At 36.9% G+C, this 20553-nt stretch overlaps 1 protein-coding gene across 2 annotated transcripts in view; it reads left to right on the top strand.

The window, feature by feature from the left end:
- The window catches only part of Nxpe3 (neurexophilin and PC-esterase domain family member 3), a 45677-nt gene extending 27189 nt beyond the window's left edge, over nt 1-18488 (top strand). Inside the window, exons 3-5 of one of the 2 annotated variants that reach the window (XM_046455293.2) lie at nt 4636-4709; nt 10531-10722; nt 14264-18488. In XM_046455293.2, the coding sequence (XP_046311249.1) occupies nt 4636-4709; nt 10531-10722; nt 14264-14814 (817 nt within the window). In that variant the 3' untranslated portion in view covers nt 14815-18488. The remainder of the gene's footprint in view (nt 1-4635; nt 4710-10530; nt 10723-14263) is intronic. The other variant, XM_046455294.2, reaches the window with a different exon arrangement.
- The last annotated feature ends 2065 nt before the right edge of the window (nt 18489-20553 follow it).

Below are 20553 nucleotides of genomic sequence, written 5' to 3'. Positions count from 1 at the left end.
TACAAATTTGCATTTATTTATTTATTTAGTCATTCATTCATTTGTTTATTTATTTTGGGGTACAGGGGATTGAACTCAGAGATGTTTAACCACTGAGCCACATCCCCAGCCCTGTTTTATACTTTATTTAGAAATAGTTGCTTAGGGGCTCACTAAGTTGCTGAGGTTGACTTTGAACTCATGATCCTCCTAACTCAGCCTCTTAAGCCACTGGGATTATAGGCATATGCCACCATGCCTGGCACAAATTTGTATTTGTAATTAGTATGCCCTACTACCCCAGCACTAGGGATTGATCCCAGGGCCTTGCACATGCTAGACAAGCACTGTACCACTGATCTGCACTCCCAGCCCTTTTTACTTGGTTTTGAAACAGGGTTTCACTAAGTTGCCCAGACTAGGCTTGAACTTGCAATCCATCTGCCTCAACCTCCCAAGTAGTTGGGATTTTATAGGCATGTGCTACAATACCTGGTTTAATTAGTATTTTAATTAGTTCTTCTCCAAGCTCAAATTAATCTTTTATTCTTGAATTGTTGGTCTTTCCCTGATGTATTTTACTTAGAACTACACATCATATTAGTGACTATAGAGACAAGGTCACTTATTCACAGAACAGATTTTCAAAAGCATCTGAGAACAGGGCTTCTAGTGATATCTAGTGGATAGGTTATTGTTTTAGCTTTCTTGTGTCAAACTAAAAACAGCTTTTAAAAAGTGACATAATATTAGTTTTCAAGAAACATTTGTTGATGAATAGAAAAGTATACAGGGCTGGGGATGTGGCTCAAGCGGTAGCGCGCTCACCTGGCATGCGTGCGGCCCGGGTTCGATCCTCAGCACCACATACAAACAAAGATGTTGTGTCCGCCGATAACTAAAGAAAATAAATATTAAAAAAATTCTCTCTCTCTCCCTCTATCACTCTCTCTTTAAAAAAAAAAAAAGAAAAGTATACATATGGCAAAATTACTGGGTTACAAGGCATACCAGAGCAAACTATGTATTTTTTAAGTTAGCAATCATTGAAATTTATTGCAGTATTTTGTTCAAGTTCCTCTTTTGAATATAAAGCATAAAAAAATTAGCACAACAGTCAATGTGTGGAGTAACCGGCAGAGTGGAATGTAGGGAAACAGTAAAAATTGTAATTTATGTTTTCTTTAACGTTCCTTACATTTCTGAATAAACGAACATTCCTAATAACTTCTAGTATTCTCCTGCATAGTAGAATAACTATGATTGACAACAATTAATTGAATATTTGAAAATAACTTGCAGAGAGGATTTTGAATGTTTCTAACACAAACGTCTGAGATGACATGCCCTTTATTCTGATCTGATCATTACACATTGCATACATGTATTGAAAAGTCACAGTGTACTCTGTACGTATGTACGATTGATACGTGTCAGTCAAAAATAAAAAAAAAAAATTAAAAAAAGTAACATGTTATAAATTATTTGGTAGAAAGTATAACTTTTTAAACTTTTTAATGAAGTCTATACTTTTTAAACTTTGCCTGGTAGAGAGTTATTTTTGTTTAATACGTCTGGGCATCTCCCAGATTGCATATTTTATGTCTACTCTACATGGTGGAGGAAAAGTTGTTGTCATAAAGTGTGGTCTGTTGGAGCTCCTGAAATCAAACCCTCCGCTTCCACTGAAGTTTGCTATAGGTCCTGGCAGTGTAAGTCTAGTGGAGTCTTGCCATGCATACACGGGGCCAGCAGAGGGAGCCCGACTTAACTATATTTGCTGAACTGTTCTTGAGAAGACTAGGTATAGCTTAGCACAGAGTAAAAATGACACACACTCATACACACACACACACACACACACTCACATATCCTAAAGAAAGGAAAAAACAAAGCCAGAAGTTTTATTTTTAATCCTACATTCAGATCTCAGACTCGTTATTTATCAATGACTGTTATCAGATTATTTCATTTCTGTGCACTGTTTTGGGCCTATATGTGAAGACTACCCACCTATCCCTTTTGTTTTTATTGTTTTTAGAGAGAATTTTTAATACTTATTTTTTAGTTTTCGGTGGACACAACATCTTTTGTTTGTATGTGGTGCTGAGGATCGAACCGGGCCGCACGCATGCCAGGCGAGCGCGCTGCCGCTTGAGCCACATCCCCAGCCCCACCCATCCCTTTTAGAGTTGTGTTGTCAGTCCATTTGGTGGCTTAGCAAAAACAAAGAAGCACAGTTTATAATTACTCAATTTCTGTGTGGAAAATAGTGTGTGTGTGTGTGTGGGAAAGCTAGAGAATTAGTGATAATCTTTAAAATATTCCTGATACTAAGTTTTACAATCAAAAGCACCTGTTGTTAATCTAGAAGAATAATATCTTTGTAATCCTGCATTTATTTGCATGTCCTCGGTGAATATGGCTGATGGCCTATTGTAGAATCATTACAAAATTCTCCTTATCTGGAGGTTTGCTGAAAAAACAATGTTTGAGGTGGCATACATCTTTGGAAACCAAACATTTGCAGAGTCCTGATAATTAATATTCCTATCTTTTCCTGTGATAAAGATCTGCAATATTACATCAGACTGTCTAAAAAGAAAAAGATTGAAATTGATCTTTGGAGAAATTTTAGGGTGTGCTATTTGAGCTTATTTGGCCTGAATATGTTGCATTAATACCTGTATGTACCTCTTTTCCTTGGTGGCTTCTAACCTTGCTTAAGTTAGAAGGAATTAAGAAGGTTATTTTTGGTATTTGACACCCTAAGTAACAGGTGGACAGTTAAGTCAAGGTAATCTTTGTTCTTTACCTTTAAGGGGGAAAAAATGTGTTTGTCTTGGAAAGATAGAAGTACTTTCCTTAAAAGATCCTGTTAATGTAAGGGAAGGCCTTTTGAAAGAATGAGCTTATCACCTGAAAAGTTTCCCGTTTAATTTAGCAAGATTTTTATTTTTTCTAACTTTGTGTTAAAAAAATTCATGTCTTTAGAAACATTTTTAAGATTAATAACAGTGAACACCCATACAGCTTTTTCCTAGAGTCACCATTGTTAGTGTTTTGCTGCATTTGCTTTGTCTTTCTGTGTGTGTGTGTGTGTGTGTGTGTGTATGTGTGACTTTTGCCCCTGGATCATTTGAGAATAAATTAGTCATTATGGAACGGTACCCATAAATATGAATCTAAAAATGTGGACTTTAATGTATCACCATAACACAGTCATCATAAGGGAGACTTGTATGATTGATACAATATTATTATCTAATATTCAATCCATATTCAAGTTTTCCCAGTCATCCTAGTAATATCCTTTGTAGTCATCTATTTGAGCTAATCTAATCTATGATCACACAGTGTATTTATTTATCTCTTTAATCCAGGAGATCTGTTTAGTCTATTTTGTTTTTTATGACATGATAGTTTAAATATTGCTGTTTTGTAGAATGTCCTTTACTTTGGATTTGCTTTATTGTTTCAACATGACTAGATTCAGGTTAAATGTAGGAAAACTATAGAGGAAATTTTCCTACAGATATTTTTATGGGAAAATTATGTAATTGTCATATTATAATACTCAAAGCTTATGAAAGTAGTTTATTTGGACTCTTTTAAAAGTCATGTTCTCCTTAAGTATCACTTATCTCTAATGAATCCAGCCCTGTATACATTCTTCATTACTTGTTTATTTTGTCTTTTTTTCTCATTAGAATGTCAGTCCATTAAGAAAGAGATTCTGTGTGTGTGTGTGTGTGTGTGTGTTTACTATGATAGCTCCTGGCATCTAGGACAGTGCCTGGCACATAGTAGAAGCTTGAAAATTATTTATTGAATGAACAAACACATCTGTTCTGAAATTGATGAAACAATTATAAAAAAAAACAATGACTGAATGTTCCTACATCAAGAGTTTAGAAATTTATTTCATTTTTTATTTGTTTTTGATCTAAGTATAATAGACTTGATTTTTGTGGCTCAGTATCTACAATAGCTGTATTGGGTTTTTAGTATTCTGATATTCACTCTCTCTCAGTTTTTCATGCAGCCATTCAAAAAAAGTCTGAGCATGGATTCTAGCCTGAGCTAAGTGCAGAAGTCACAAGGGTGAATGAGGCACCATTCATGTCTTTGAGGAATATGTATTTTAGGAAGGGCCACAGGCACTTGAGAGTCATAGTAATGATGAATAAAGTACTGCATCAGTACATATCTGGGGGCAAGTGTCCTCAGTGGGACTCATCTCAGATCTGGCAAAGCCAAAGGAATCTGACATGCTACAGAGACACACAGCCTGATAACTAGGTAGTTACCAATTAGACATTCTTGTTAGCGTGAGCTATTCTGAGTACCAGAAGAATAAGTAATGTAAGCCAGAACTTGTCATTTTGGATTTTGCATTCTTAGGACTGGCCAAGAATATATAGTGTGGTGAAAACTTACTATGTTAACTTCCTCCTCACTTTATATACACATATAACGTACTTATTACAAAAGACCTGGTTTGTCAGTTATTCATATTGTTGGTTAACACTTACATTTTACCATAATAAGGCACTGTGAAATCATATCCATTTTTTTGCTATGTGCAGATAAAGATGCATACCCGAAAATAAATGCCTCTGAATCTAAGCTTGTGCTTTTTTATTCCTTTTAAAGTGGTGTCAATATCAAAATGCCAATCAATTCCAGTGGACCTGATTGGGTGACTGTGGTTCCCAGGAGGATAAAAGGTAAAAAAAAAAAAAAAAAAGGAGTTTGATGATTTATTGTTTTTCTTGCTAAATGGGTTGAAGCTCTGTCATTTCAATGATGTTATAAATTTTTTTTTTGTCACTTTAATGTGCCTGGTTACTTCTGGCACAACTGAAAATATTAAAAACTGATTTTAAAAACATTAGCTAAATCTTATGTGATTAATTCTGGGTTTTTCTATTTATGTTTATATGAAAATTATATTTTTTTATCATCCCTTCCCTTCTGTTTATCTTATCAAGAGCCAATAGAGCTATATTGTTCAGTATAGTAGCTACTAACTTCATGAAGCTATGTAAGTTTAGATTAATTAAAATTAAATAAACAGACACTAGTATGGCAATATGTAAATCAATGGATGTGTAACTGATGTGATTCTGCAAGCTGTATACGGGGTAAAAATGGGAGTTCATAACCCACTTGAATCAAAGTGTGAAATATGATATATCAAGAACTATGTAATGTTTTGAACAACCAACAATAAAAATTTAAAAAAAAAAATAAAAAAGGGGAAAAAATAAATAAACATTCAATTCTTTAGTCACACTATGTGAAAACATAGTAAGTTTTCACCACACTATACATGATACTTGAGAGTGATCATGTTTTAACAGCATTTAATATAGAATCTATACACGATTACAAAAAGTTCTGTTGGATATTGTTATACTAGAGATACTCAAGGAATGTGTAAAATTGGCTTGCAATTTTTTATTGGTTCTTTTTAGCTATAGCTGACAACAGAATTTATTTAGACATAAAAGAATGGAATATAATTTGTTCTAATTTAGCCCCCAGTACTTCCTGATCCCTTCTGTTCCTCCTACCTCCTGTTCCCTTTCCTCTACTCTACTGATCTTTCTACTATTTACTTTTTTTTTTTTTAATTAATGTCTTGTGGGTATACTTGATGGTGAGATTCACTGTGGTATATTCATGTATGTACATAGGAAAGTTAGGTCAAATTCATTCTACTGTCTTTCCCTTCCCTTTATTCCCTTTTGTCTACTCCACTAATCTTTCTTCTATTCTTTTTTTTTTTTTTCCCCTGTCTCCTTATTTTGAATTAGCTTCCACATATCAGAGAAAACATTTGGTGTTTGACTTTTTTGGGTCTGGCTTATTTCACTTAGATTGTTAGTCTCCAGTTCATCCATTTACTGGTAAAATCTGTGTTTAACTTTCCAGGTCATTCTGATGCATTGATGTAGGATATTAATAGTAAAAGGATAAAATTCAGAGGAATGTGTTATGATTTTGCAGAATAGATATAGCTAGTTATAATGACTTTTAGAAAGGATGAACATTATTAAGGAGATTTACACAGATGGTGGGCAAGATCCTTTTAGTTGTTGAAAACATATTAATATTATCCCACACAGTAGATGTAAAGCCTTTTGCCTTAGGGGTGAGGTATATAATATACATGGACCAAGCATAATGGGCATTTAGCCATACCTTGTGCGGTTGTGGGGAATTAATGAAAAGCAAGGACCACCTCAGTAGGGCAGCCTGAATTCTGCTGTTTGTACAGCTTTGTTTCCATGCATAAACAAACCCAGTGCAGCCAGATCTGTAGATTTTTTTTTCACAAAACCCCAGAAATGTTAATTTTAAAAATGTGATATTTCCAGATCTCACAGCATTAGCATCCAATTCAAAATAGCATGGGGGCTAAATAAAATTAGTCTGTGGCAGCGATACAGGCAGGAAACTGCCGGTTGTCTCTCTAGTCTCCACTGTTGTGTGTCATAAGAAATCTCAATCTTTTCCTAACGAAGAGCTACATTTGATTTACTTGAACCAGATGGATCACTAGTTTTAGAAGGTACATATGAGAAACATCATTAATAGAAATACTTATCAATCTTGATCTCAGCCCATGGCCAAGATGTCAGTAGACATGATGCCTCTCAACACTCCCATGTTTGACATCCTCAGGAGGCCCTGTCCCAACACCAAATTTACTCTTCTTTTCCACAGCCCTGTCTGGCTTGCCCACCTTTGATGTCTCAGGTGTCTTTGGAATGGTTGGTGGAAGGAGCTTTTATGTTTACCTCCACCTGACAGATCTTAAAGATCAGCCAGGAAGTGGTGTGGTATGTGGTGTACTATTCTACTTAGAGGGAAGACAGACTCTGTAACTAGTGAGGCTTTTGATGGATTTTTAGAGGAATAAAGTAACCCTAAATCAGTAGGAGCAAGTAGGCTGGCTTTCATTGAGAAAGTATCTTGTACCAGATAGGTAATTAGAAAGAAAGAGAAGGCCAGGTGCTTTGCTTTATGTAGAATCAAAGGAACTCAGCTTAGCAGTACTTCATTGAAATTCACCTTAGTGACCCACAGAGGGCACTCAAAGACCTTAAATAAGAGTTCATATTTTTCCTCCTATGCCAACAGTTTGTTTCTGCTTCAATTTTCACCCATTAATTTTAGCACCCATTAGCTTTTATCATTAGTAGTTATTTCTGTGGCAATCTAATGTTAACAATCTAATAATGATATCACTCATTCCTTCAACACTTGTAGCTGAAATTCTTTTGTAAAGAGGTATTATCCCTTTCCCCACATTTATTTATATCAGTATGGTCTCATCATAATTTCATATTTGAGTTATAATCCAGCTTAATCGCTTTCTCTCAAATTGTTACAGATTTGAAACCTTGTCAATTGGAATCGTTCCAGGAATTTTCTCTACCTTTGACATGTTCTCATTCAATGGAGCACTTTCTTACTCTCTAGCACCACCAGTTACTCTAGCCTCCTTTTTTTTTGCCCTATCCCTGGATGTGTTCATCGTCTTTACACCTTTATCATTTCACTTACAAAACCTATATTTTGGAGTTTGCTCTCTATGAAATTTTATTATTTTTGTTTTAGCTAATTAACTTCCTATAAGGTAAAATTATTCCAACATTCCTATTTTGAGTCTAGTGGATTTCTTGAGACTGCTTAATGCATGGACATAATTGTAGTCAAGAACAAAGAAAGAGTTTTTAATAAGAGTAGGCTAGCTTATCAAGGCCAAGTGTTTGGTTTCTAACAGGTTTTTCCAGTGTCATAATTACTGTTGAACTTTCATTAGCATTGTACTGTAGTCCCCAGACTATCATAACTAAAGGACTTGGCAACCTTGATGGATCCCAACCTCATCAGAAACTTGAGCTCGTGTTTTTTTAGGGGGTGAGGGTCGGGGTGGGGGTAGGGGATGCTTACCTATTCTACTGAGATATAATACCCAAACTTCCACCCTTAATTCACATTGTATCCCTCTTGTCCAGATCTTTCTAGATGGTTTAGGAAAATTTATCTTACTGCCTCCCTCCCTTATTTGTCCTATTTTTTGGCCCAGATAGCCTCCTATGGTTAACAATGGCATGGGATGACACCCTCTGGAGGAAAATGTTAGCTATGGGCTTTAAAGAGAAGCCAGGCCATTTTAGAGATGACTAGACATTATTTGCAAATCAAAGATAAACCTGATTTTGTACAAATATCTTCATATCTGCCTTTACAACCACCTTGGCATCAACATTTCCTCTTACCAGCAATATTCAGTATAACTAACCACTAAATTGAGTAATAAATCTTTATTTTTATTTAATCTTATTCCAAATTAATATCATATTAGGGGTTATATTATCAGTTTAAGATACTTTCATATCTTAGTTACCTTATGTGAAAATGCATTGAATTTAACAACCTCTGACCCCTTGAAATCAGTCAGGTAATATTTTTGAAACAACTGACCATAAGGTGGCAGCACAGGTATGTACATTTCACCTTAAAAAATAGAGTTCTTAAAGAATGGATGTCAGATTCAGTAATTGATTTGCTTTGCTTGATTTAACTCTGGTAGTAATTGTAATTGAAATGTTAATTTTTCCTGTGTGATATATACATTTCTTTTTAACATGTATTTGACAGAAAATAGTCAAATTACCAAATTAAAAATTTAACTTCAAAACCACTTTTAATTTTCTCTAGTAAATGTTTTCTGTGGACCTGGGTGTCTTCACTATAGCTCTCTAGCTCTGCCATTTTGATGTACTGATGAAACGAGGGAGCTTGGGCAAGGTGTAGTAACATGGTAAAGCCACCCTTGACAACATGTTGAAAGATTCTTTGATTTTTTGTTTTTGAGATGGGGTCTTGTTCTGGTATCCAGGCTATCCTTGAACTCCTGGCCTCAGGATCTTCCTGCCTTAACCTCCTGAGTAGCTGGGGGACTAGAGTTACTATCTGACTTGAGAATTTTTTTAAATAAGTTGAATAAATATTTATTCATCACCCTTCCGTTGTTCTTTGTTAATAATATTTACCAAAGTAAAGCTTTTGAAGCACGTTTACTTTTCATTTGGGCCCTGAACGTATAAAGAATTAGCAGATAGCCAAGGGGAAAAATGATTAGATCTGCACTTTGTTAAATAGGGCATTTTCTTTGGAGGATATAAAAAATCCAAAATAATTTTGAGTAACGTGGATAATATCAAGAATTCAGATAAACTGAAAATAGTCACAAATAGGGGACGTACTTAAATTTCTGATTGGTGTAAACATATGCATTTCAAATTGTGGTTTAACAGATCACTACACTGTAAAATGATTGGAATATGATCAAGGTTGAACTTTGGGTTATGTAAGGAAGTGACATAAAATGATTGGTGGTTTCTTGAAGATTAGAGATTTGAATAATTGTTAGAAATATAAATATATATACCTTCAAGAAAAAAAGCTGAAAGAAATGGCTGACATCTACTGATATCTATTTCTGAGAAGTACCTCCTGCACAGTGGTTAAAAACCTGGGCTTTGGGGCCCACCTGCTCAGGTCTGGTTCCGATTTCATTACTAGCTCAGCTCTGGGACATTGGTCAAGTTGCTTAATTATTCTGAAAGGCAGGGATAGTAACAGTACCTTTTATAAAGAATTATTGTGAGCTTCATGTGAGATATTAGGTTTAATTGCTCAGGATAGTGTCTAATGCAGAGTAAACTGCAAGAAATTTAGCTATCACTATCTGTTTTGACGCATGCAAAGCATTTGTTTCCATGGAGGCATTTTTCCAATGGAGGTGTTAGGGCAGACAGAGGTTGACTCTCCCTCTAAAAGGTAGATGGTGATTGTGTTGTGCTTTGTAGCTAGGCTACAAGGTGAGTACACCTTGTGATGCTTTTTTATGCCTAAGACCTTATCAACCTTTTATATTGTGGAGAATAATCCTTTATATGTCATTTGTCTCAATGTGGTCAATGAATTTAGGACCCACAGATTAAAACTTTCCTTTTAATGAACCAAGAAACATTGGACTAATATTACTATACATATATAAAATATTAAATTCTTACTTGCCTCACAGGTATTTGGATAAAAAATAGTTATGCTTTTTCTGGGACATTGCTGGACATGTGCTTATATCTACACATTTCTTTGGTGTTTGCCTTCCTTTATTGTCTTTTATAAAAACATGCATACTCAAAGGAATGCTCAGCGTCCCCCTTTCCCCTGGTGTCCCTCAATACTCCCACACCTATTTCACATCTTCCTACTTCTGTGCAAAGGAGAACCTTTCTGTATGAAGGGGAAAGTCTGGGATGTCTTTCAGATATGATAACAGGAAATGTTGCCCAAATGCTAGCAGTCTAACAAATATATAGGCATTATTATGTTTCCTGCAACATTTTTCATCTATTACTAGAGGAAAATTAAAATATATATATATATATATGTGTGTGTGTGTGTGTGTATTTGTTTATTTATTTATTTATTTATTTTCCCTTTTTCTAACTAACAACCTAGAAGTACCTGAAGGCTCAGAAACTTTTCCTTCTGGGTATTATTACAAAGATCAGTGGAAGCCCAGAAGATTTAAGATGCGCCATTTTAATGACCCTGACAACATTACAGAATGCTTACAAAGAAAAATGGTGTATTTATTTGGTGACTCGACAATCAGGCAATGGTTTGATTACCTCACTACATTTGTTCCAGGTTGGTACTTTGCTTTTTGTTTCATAACTATATCCTAGAGGGATGAAATCCGGGTTATGTAAGGAAGTGACATAAAATTGAAATACGTAGACTCACTCTAACTCTGAAGAAAGGCATCAGGTGAAGAAGCAATTTCTCTGTAGGATTAAAGAGGTATCCTCATTCTGGAGAGGTATGTGCAATTTCTGATCAATCCAGAAAGATTTGTCCACTGATTATCTGTTTGATCACCCTGGACAAGTCATTTACTCCTCAGGGCTTTCTTTCTCCATGTGTGAGATGAGACAGCAGGACCATGTCACTTTACAGCTGTCTTTTACTTCTAATATTCGGGATTATAACATAGAGGTAGACATTTCCAGTTGTTTCTCTTCTAGTTGTTCGGTCCAACCTCAAATTTATAGTAGATTTAACTGGAAGGAAATTTACTGTGGTTCATTTTACTGCATCCATGTAGCAAAACCATCCTTTAGGCCTACCACTGGGGGCACTCTGAGGTAGAGCTGGCTCCTCTGGAGGGAGTGTGGGCAAGTCCCAGTGTGGTTAGCTTCTTGTTTCTCTGGGGCTACTCTCCAGACTCAGAACAAAACCCACCACTTATTCACTGCTGAGAGCCATAGCCAAGTAGGACGCCTGGCATTTTTGGTTGAAAGGTGACCCTGCTCAGGGATTAGGGTGGCTCCAGGTTTAGGGTGGATCCTGCTGGGAATAGGGCGTATCCTGCTGCCTTGGGCTCCCGCTCCTTGAGTTCCCGCGGGGTTCTGAGAGAATTGGTACGCAGAGCCTGGTGGAGGGAGTGTATTTTCCCAGAACATGCGTGTAGAGTGCCGGTGAGAGTTCGGGAATAAAGAGTTGCTGTTTGAATCTACAAGGCTTTGTGGTGGCTCGGTTATTTTGTGCCCAGCCAGACTGCGGCATTTCACAATGGTGTTCTCTTCTTTCTGGAAGGAATATTGATGGGATGAGGAGGGATGGATCCTGGTAGTAAGAATAAAGACCCTGCTTACAATTCAGGAAGTTCTGTGGGAACTGATTTTGTGGGTTTTTTTGGATGATTATATATGGGAAAGGCTTTTCATAAAGTAAATCCTCAATGTTTGTTATGAGTTGCTGCTTGTGATGTGTTTCATTCATTCTCCTATTTATTACAATAGCTTACTTTCAAATTTAATATTTAGAAGGAAAGGAAGAAGTAGATATTACCCCAAAAGGAGAAAAGTCAATTGTAGTTTTCACTTGTTTTTTATTGAAACAGATATAGTTGAGTTTTTGTTGGTAAAACAAATTAAAAATCAGAAGGGAAATAATCTGTATAGCACAGTGCTAAGCATGATTTGATGCTGACCAGACTGGGCCTTTCAGATACCTACAGTTTCTTCTTAATTTCTAACGTTGAAACTTGGTGTCTCCTTTAATTGCAATGATCATATAGACAGTTTTGGTTGTTTTCCACAGACCCTTTATAGACAAATTTTCATCCAATAAAAATAAAGCCTCAGGCTGGGATTGTGGCTCAGTGGTACTGCGCTTGCCTAGCATATGTGAGTCACTGGGTTAGATCCCCAGCACCACATTAAACAAACAAACAAAAACCACCACCACCAACAACAAAACTAAACAAAATAAAGATATTGTGTCCATCTACAATTAAAAATATTTAAATAAATAAGAAAGAAAGAAAGCCTTGTGTGGGTACTTGATCTTGATCAAAAGCAAACAGAAGCTTGAGCTTTTATTTGGTTTAAGTAGGGTTGGGTGCTAAATAGTGATGAATCTGGTAGGAAAATCTAATAGAGAAACCTTGGGTTGTCGGCAGAAAAAAGTGAAACCTGCTTGAACCCTTATAAGGAATATAGGACAATTACAGTCTGATGCTATCTCTTCACAATTGACTGTAAACTCCCTCAGGGCAAGAGCTGTGACACCTCTCCAAGCCTTGCTGAAAATGAGCCCTGAATGCTTAGGAAATGCTGATGGAATTGTGTTGCCAATATTTGTTCCTTCTATTCCCTGTAAGGCACTTTGGGAATGTTAAAGGATATGAGCTCCCCTTTCCTCATGGGGGCATATATCAAGTGATCAAGTACAGAGTTTTTAGGAGTAAAAAGGGATCCTATGGATTCCTTGGATCTCCAGAATATTTCAGAGAAATAGACCTTGAAACACAACTTAGATAAAGGGGGGGGGTGGGGGTGGGGCAGAAGGGAATTCTATATTACACTGCTGCCTTTGTCATTTCTCAGACCAGAAAAAATTCTGTAGGGTATTAACTGTGATTTTTTTTTCAACCATGGGGTAAAACTGAAAGTCAAAAGAAACCAGAGTTGCTTCTTTCTTTTCACTTATTGCAAAAAGAGGAACTTTCTACCCTCCCCCCAGAATTACAACTTAGATTATTTTATTTTTTTAAAAAAGTTTATTTTTATCCAGGTGTGATGGCATACACCTCTAAAGCCAGCTGCTTGGAAGGCTAGGATTAGGTGTATGCCACCTGCGTTGGGAGGCTAAGGTAGAAGATTTCAAATTCAAGGCCAGCCTGGGCAAGTTAGCCAGACCTTGTCTCAAAAAATAAAAAGAGCTGGGAATGTAGCTCTGTGGTGGAGGACTCCTGAGTTCAATCCCCAGTACTTGCAAAATGTGGGAGGGAGAAAAGCTTATAATTGTGTATATTTTGGGGATACAATGTGATATTTTGATATATATACATTTTAGAATGATTATATCGATTAGCATATCTATCACAAATGTATTTATTTGTAATAAGAACATTTAAAATCTACTTTCAGCCATTTTGAAATGTACAATACATTATTAACTACAGTTACTATGCTGTACAGATCCCTAAAACTTATTACTCCTGTCTAACTGAAATTATGTACCCTTTGAGTATCTTCTCATTCCCTCTACCCCCACCAAAACTCCGCCTCTGGTGAGTTTCTGTATTCTACTGTAAGTGTGAGACTTTTTAAGATTCCACATATAAGTGAGATCATGCATATCTGTCTTTCTGTGCTTGGCTTATTTCACTTAGCATAATGTCCTCCAGGTTGATCCGTATTGTTGCAAATGATAGAATTTCTCAAGAGAATTATTTGATTACTAATTGTGCTCATAAAACAGAAGTTACAGCCCTTGTCCTGGAAGATATAATATTTACCTATTAGAAGCATAAAGGGTAAATGCCAATTTGACTTTTAAATATTCAACTAGTGGTGCAAACAGCAAGAGTTTTTGGCCTAAAGTTAAACAGGTATGTTGTTTTTGAGGCATATTTATAGATGTAGAATCGTTCACTGATGGCTTTACTTATAATATCACATTTGTGGAGTGTTTTGAATAATTAATACGTCAGAATAAAGGCCGATTGATTCAAAGGTGGGCAGGGAACAGTGAAATAGGTATTCCTTTAGTATTTCTATTGTATGTTTTTGCTGGACTTTTATTTTAAAAGCTGTTCTTTGAAGCTACTTGGTAAAGAATATTCATATATATACATACATAGCTTGAATGTGTTTATGAATTTAAGTTTTCCTTGTTTCAGACTTAGTGGAGTTTCAAATGGGTAGTCCCAAGAATGTGGGTCCCTTCCTTGCAGTGGATCAGAAGCACAACATCTTGCTCAAATACCGCTGCCATGGTCCACCCATCCGCTTCACGACCGTCTTTAGCAATGAGCTCCATTATGTGGCAAATGAACTGAATGGAATCGTGGGAGGAAGGAACACAGTGATTGCCATATCTTTGTGGTCTCACTTCAGCACCTACCCCTTGGAAGTGTATATCCGTCGGCTCAGGAACATCCGTCGGTCAGTGGTCCAGCTCCTGGATCGAAGCCCTAGGACTGTAGTGGTCATCCGGACAGCCAATGCCCAGGAACTGGGGCCTGAAGTGAGCCTCTTCAACAGTGACTGGTACAACTTTCAACTGGACACCATCCTTCGGAGGATGTTCTCAGGGGTTGGAGTATATCTCGTTGATGCCTGGGAGATGACCCTGGCCCATTATCTACCCCACAAGCTGCACCCAGATGAGGTTATTGTGAAGAACCAGCTGGACATGTTTTTATCTTTTGTGTGCCCCTTGGAGACCTAGGTTGCCCTGGAGGGGACTAGAGGAATAACATCTGTGATCTCCCCAATTGACTTCCAGTGCATAAAGTTTGTGGGTGGCCCCATTATGAGATGGCTACCATTAATATATATAAAACTTCAAAAAATGCCGTACTTTATATAATGACCTGTAAGGACCTTGGAAAATGCAGGCTACATTTATATCTACCTATAGGATTTTTTCCAATCTTGACTTAACCATGGTAGAATCCTTATTAACAGCATCTACACACTATATTGCCCTTGTAACCAAAGATGCTAATGAGTTTTTTTGACCTAGCTTCTTCTGGGACTGGAGACTACTGTGTTAAAGCATGTGAGAAATGTTTTGATGTAAATGGAAGGGACAAATTTGGTTGTCAGTGGAAGTGTTTGTGGCTTATTTGGTAAAGGAAATTGAATATATCTGCGTGAATAGTCCAAGTGGTCCATCTTTAGGGGGTGAATTAAAGAGGGTTTATACTTATAGGTTCCTATGAACATACTGAAGACTGCAGTGACCCAGGAGTTTCTCTTGATCTACCTTTTCTGAATTACTTGAAAAGGCCAATGTGCTTGGTCAGAATTTTATAGTATGGGATATTAATAATTTCCCACTTTTATCTAGGAAAGAAGTGAAGGGGAAATATGAAAGCAGTATGGATAAAATCTGTGCTTTGAATTGATATTTGCATTGGATGATTGTTTCTTATTTGGATCAGCTAAATTTTTGTGTGATGAATATTTATTCTAAAATAACCACTTTTGGAACTGAAAGGGGGAAATCTATGCCCAGAAGTTTATTTTTATGTTCTAAAGTTTGAGGGGTTTTAAAAATTGACTTTTATGTAAAGAATGCTGTTTATTATTATAAAGATGTAGAAGTTTTTTTCTGCCAATTTCAAGTGTTTCCTTTTTGGTTATTTTGAACTACATACCAAAATTAGAAGCTAGAATCCAATTAGATATTAATAAAATCAGAAATTAAAATTCATGACAGGTATTCCTTATTTAGGCATATGTATACATATTCTCTCCCATTCTCAATTGTCAATTTTCTTTGACTTTATCTTACGTTTTTCTAAAAAAAATTTTTTAGTTGTAGATGGACACAGTACATTTATTTTATTTATTTTTATGTGGTGCTGAGGATGGAACCCAGTGACTCACACATGCCAGTCGAACACTCTACCACTGAGCCACAACCCCAGCCCCATCTTACTCGTTTTAAATGAATTGAAGTTTATTTGGGGTCATTTACTAAGTACTGTCCCATGTCTAATTTTAGTTGTCATTAGGTAGACACATGAGGAAACATAGGTCGTTTTAGAGATGACGATGGATGCTTAAAGCATGAGAAGTATGCACACTTAGAAGAATGAGTCAAATAATTTGGGTTTTTAACTTAATGTCTCAGATCTTCCTTTCCTTTTCTTCTAAAGATCATCGTTTATAATGCATTTTACGGGTAAAGAGCATTTTTGTTTTCTGAGCCTGAAGAGGACCAAAGGAGTTAAATTAATTTTAATGGACCTTAAGCTTGTTATATTTGATAAAATTTCAGAATTGGGGTCTGTGCCTCCAGGAATTGGGGAATTAATGTTTGTGACAAGAGGCCAGTGATTCTGATGCAGCAGTGGGGTTCTGCACATGAAGAAACACACAGAAGGGGAAGAGGGAAGGCGGAACCAGGAAAGTAACACTGCTTGTCTACTATTTCAAGGGCTTCCCAACAACTTACTTAATTCTAATCATGATCCAATAGTGTAGGTGGTATTAGCTCCATTTTATAGATGAAGAACTTGAAATTAGATTTGAATTAAGGTATATGGGAGACCAGCTTCTTACAATTTTTTAAAGAAGTTTTATTTTTATTTTTTTGGTACTGGGGATTGCCCTCAAGGGTGCTTAACCTCTGAGCCACATCCCCAGACTCTCCCCCGCACCCCAACTTTTAAAATTTTATTTAGAGACAGCATCTCATCGAGTTGCCCAGGGCCTCACTAAGTTGCTGAGGCTGGCTTTGAATTCCAGATCCTCCTGGCTCAGCCTCCTAAGCTCCTTGGGGTGGGGGATTACTGGTACTATGCCTGGCAGAAGTTTTCTTTTTTGATAACTTTTTGGCATTTTCTCTAGAAGAACTGCTGGAGCAGGCTGAGGAGTCACTTTTTTAGGGCAATTTCATGGAGAAAGCAAACACTGTATCTCCAAGGGTTTGGAGTGAGGCTGCTGCAACTGATTTTCTTGTGACCTTGTCCAGTTTTTAATTACTTTTTAATTTGGTTATATATTTTATTTACTTACATATTTTAATTACTTTTTAATTTGGTTAAAGATTTGATGACACAATTTCTTGAGGTAGTTTCAGTCACTTTCATTCCTCCTCTGTCTTTCTGCACTGTGTGTCAACTTTGATAGAGATTGAAATATTACGTAAACCTTTCTTAAAACAATTAGACACAGGTCAAGTGTCTCTAATCTGAAAATGTGAAACCCCAAATTCTCCACAAACCAAAACTTTTTGAGCACCTGACATGATACCACAAGTGAAAAATTATACACTTGACCTCATACGATAGTCAAAAAAGATGCACCAAAAAAGTTACATAAAATTACCTTTAGGGCAACATGTGTAAACTGTATGTGAAACAAAGTTCATGTTTAGACTTGGGTCATGTCACTGGGCTATCTCATATAAATATGCAGATGATCCAAAATCCAAAATATTTCAAACTCTGAAACACTTCTGGTCCAAAGCATTTTTTTAATATTTATTTTTTTTAGTTGTCATTGGACACAATATTTTATTTTATTTATTTATTTTTATGTGGTGCTGAGGATTGAACCCAGGGCCTCGCAGGTGCTAGGCGAGCCACAATCCCAGATCCTGGTCCCAAGCATTTTGAATGAGGAAAATTTAACCTGCACAATACTTTTCTGAAAATTTTATTTTAGGATAGCATCACATAGTTCTATGTATTAGCATTTCGGCCAAAAAGTGGTTTTAAATATATATATTTCTCATTATAAAAATTAAGGCCATCATAGAGTACAAAATCTAGAAGAAAAAATCCGGATTAAAAAATCTATAGTTCTATCACAGGAATGCAATGAACATCAGCATTTTTATATATTTTCTTCTAGGATTTTAAACCACATACAGTGGGCCTTTCATATCTGTAGATTCAACAAACTTCAGATAGAAATATTTGGGAAAAATTGCATCTGTACTGAACACATACAGACTTTCCTGGTTCTTACTCTCTATACAACATAGAACAACACTTATTTGCATAGCATTTACGTTGTATTAGATATTACAAGTAATCTAGAGATGACTTATTAGATTAGATGGGAGGATGAACATAAATTATATAATACCATCTTACTAAGGACTTGAGCAGCCTCAGATTTTGGTATTTGGAAGGGTTCTAGAACCAAAATACAGAGAGACAACTGTAGCTAATAGAGAATATGTAATTTGGATATGTTTTTTAATTTAAAATATAAATATTTTCTGTTAAATAGCCTTAAAAATTATAAAGATCTGCCCAATAGTTATATTAATGATGTTAATATTACCTAAGTTGGCCGTTATGGTTGAATGTTTTGGCTTATAATAAAATATTAAAGCAATGTTTTATATATAATTTCATTGGATTAAAATATGGACTTTTATTTTGGAGTCACAGTATTAATATAACTTAGTGAATTCTCATATTCCAGAACTAAAATGATTGATTTAATGGTATTGTGAAAGGGAGAACTCTAATAAGGCTCTTCTATGCAAATTATATTTTACAGAAGTTACCTATTAAAAGTAACCTTTAGCAGATAGCAAACAGACCTTTGGTGTTCCAGTATGATCCATTTCTAAATGGATCTAAACTTCTTTCTTCTTTTTTACCTTTATTTTATTTATTTGTTTTCTTGTGGTGCTGAGGATGGAACCCACTGCCTCACTCATGCTGGGCAAGTGCTCTACCACTGAGCTGCAATCCCAGTTCCCAGGATGATACATTTTTATCATTCCATAATTCTATTAAATACCACTTGACTGACATTTCCTGGCTGCAGGTCTTAGGTTTCAGACTGATAAATCAGGGTTCATGACAAGAACAATAAGGTAAATCTTTACATAGTCATGAGTTACATGTCAGAAGTGAGTCTGTTTCTGGATCTGTTAAAGGAAATGGTGATCACTGAGTAGTACAGGGAAATAAACTCCCAAGGGAGCAACAGAAATAAGACTCCCCAACTCAGCAAAAAAGCTGATTAGCATTATATTAGTGGGTTCTGGGTAAATTCAGCTTTTAAATGTTAGCTAGTCACTAACACCAGAAATTCTTTTTTAAATGTATTCATTTTTTTGAGTGAAGCATTATTCTCCCCGGTTTATTCAACAGTGCAGTCTCAGTGCACTCAGTGTCTGGCACTGCTGTGTGCAATAAAGAAATAAGATTTGGAAGTTGCTGTTTTTCTCTTCCAAAGTGAGAATGCAGTGTCCTGAGGCTTAGGGGCACCTGGCAGTCTGAGAATGGGAGGTTATGGAGGTCAGCAGGTTGTTGAGAGCAGAAGTTTAATAGGACACAGACTGGAAGAATGCAAATGCACTGCCCCAACTTCAGGTTGAAAGTGCACTTAATTTTTTAAAAGTGTAAAATACATTAAATATACAATTTCCTCTTTAATATTTTGCATTAAGTGAGAGGAGGTTAGGTAGGCCTCTGGAGTTCAAGGGACCTGCAGGTAGCTATAGATAAGCCCATTTCTACTGCAGAACCAGACATGGGCGTCTCCTGGATTATAACACGACCTGGAGAAGACAACTCTAAAAAAAAAAAAAACAGAAAGAAAAAGGAAACACTAGAGTTCACAGTAGCAAGTGTCCCAAAAGGAAAAGCGACCATGAAACTAAATGTGATTGGAGAAATCCTTTCAATGTGCTCTGACGGCTCATTCTTTGTTTAAACCCACCCCACCCCCATCGCCAGTGAAAATAATCGTGTTTCAGGACCATCGCTTTATTTATGCTGCAGAGTCCAAGTCAATGAAAGCACATGACGGGGATACTGCTTTTTGATTGCGGTGTTTAAAAAGCTGCGAGGTGGAAGGCAAGCTCCCGCCCCCCCCAGATACCCACTGCAACCCACACTGAGGCCATACAGAAAGAGGCGGCGCTAATGAGAAGCCAGCCCCAATCCCTGCTGGAGATTCATCCGGGACCTTCAAGAAACGCATCTTAAGAAAAAAGTTTTGTTGCTAGACGTGGCCTCTGATCCCCTCGCGTGATTCCAGGCCGGGTCTTGGAGCCCGCCCTCGAGGGGAATGTCCCGGACTCGTGTCGGTACCTTTTCGGTCTGGGAATTTCCAATGTGCGGAAAAAAATCCACAGACCTAGTCCTGGCTGCCCCCTCCCGCCTCCCCGGGCCCTCTGTGCCCACGCGGAGTATGGAACCCGAGGAGGACCGGGTTCGGCCTTTCAGAAAGCTCGCGCTTCGTTCCCCGCCCCCACCGCCTTCTCCCGTGGGGAGCTGAAGGCGAACCCTATAAAGGGGGCCGGGGACTCGGCAGCCTCCTGCTGCCACGAGGTCAGAAGACGAGCTGGTAGAGGAAAGGCGGCCTCTGCTCCTTATCATGTAACCTCAAAAAGGAAACTGATCATCTTTTCTCATGCTCTCACGTACTTCGTTTATTATCGCTGATTACAGCTGGAAACAGTTGATTTGCTTTTACGTATTTG

The sequence above is a fragment of the Marmota monax genome, unplaced genomic scaffold, assembly GCF_021218885.2.
Source record: "Marmota monax isolate L192 unplaced genomic scaffold, Marmota_monax_Labrador192_F-V1.1 WCK01_AAM20220418_F8-fsc00053, whole genome shotgun sequence".
NCBI classification, from domain to species: Eukaryota; Metazoa; Chordata; class Mammalia; order Rodentia; family Sciuridae; genus Marmota; species Marmota monax.
This window is presented reverse-complemented; position numbering and strand designations above follow the sequence as displayed.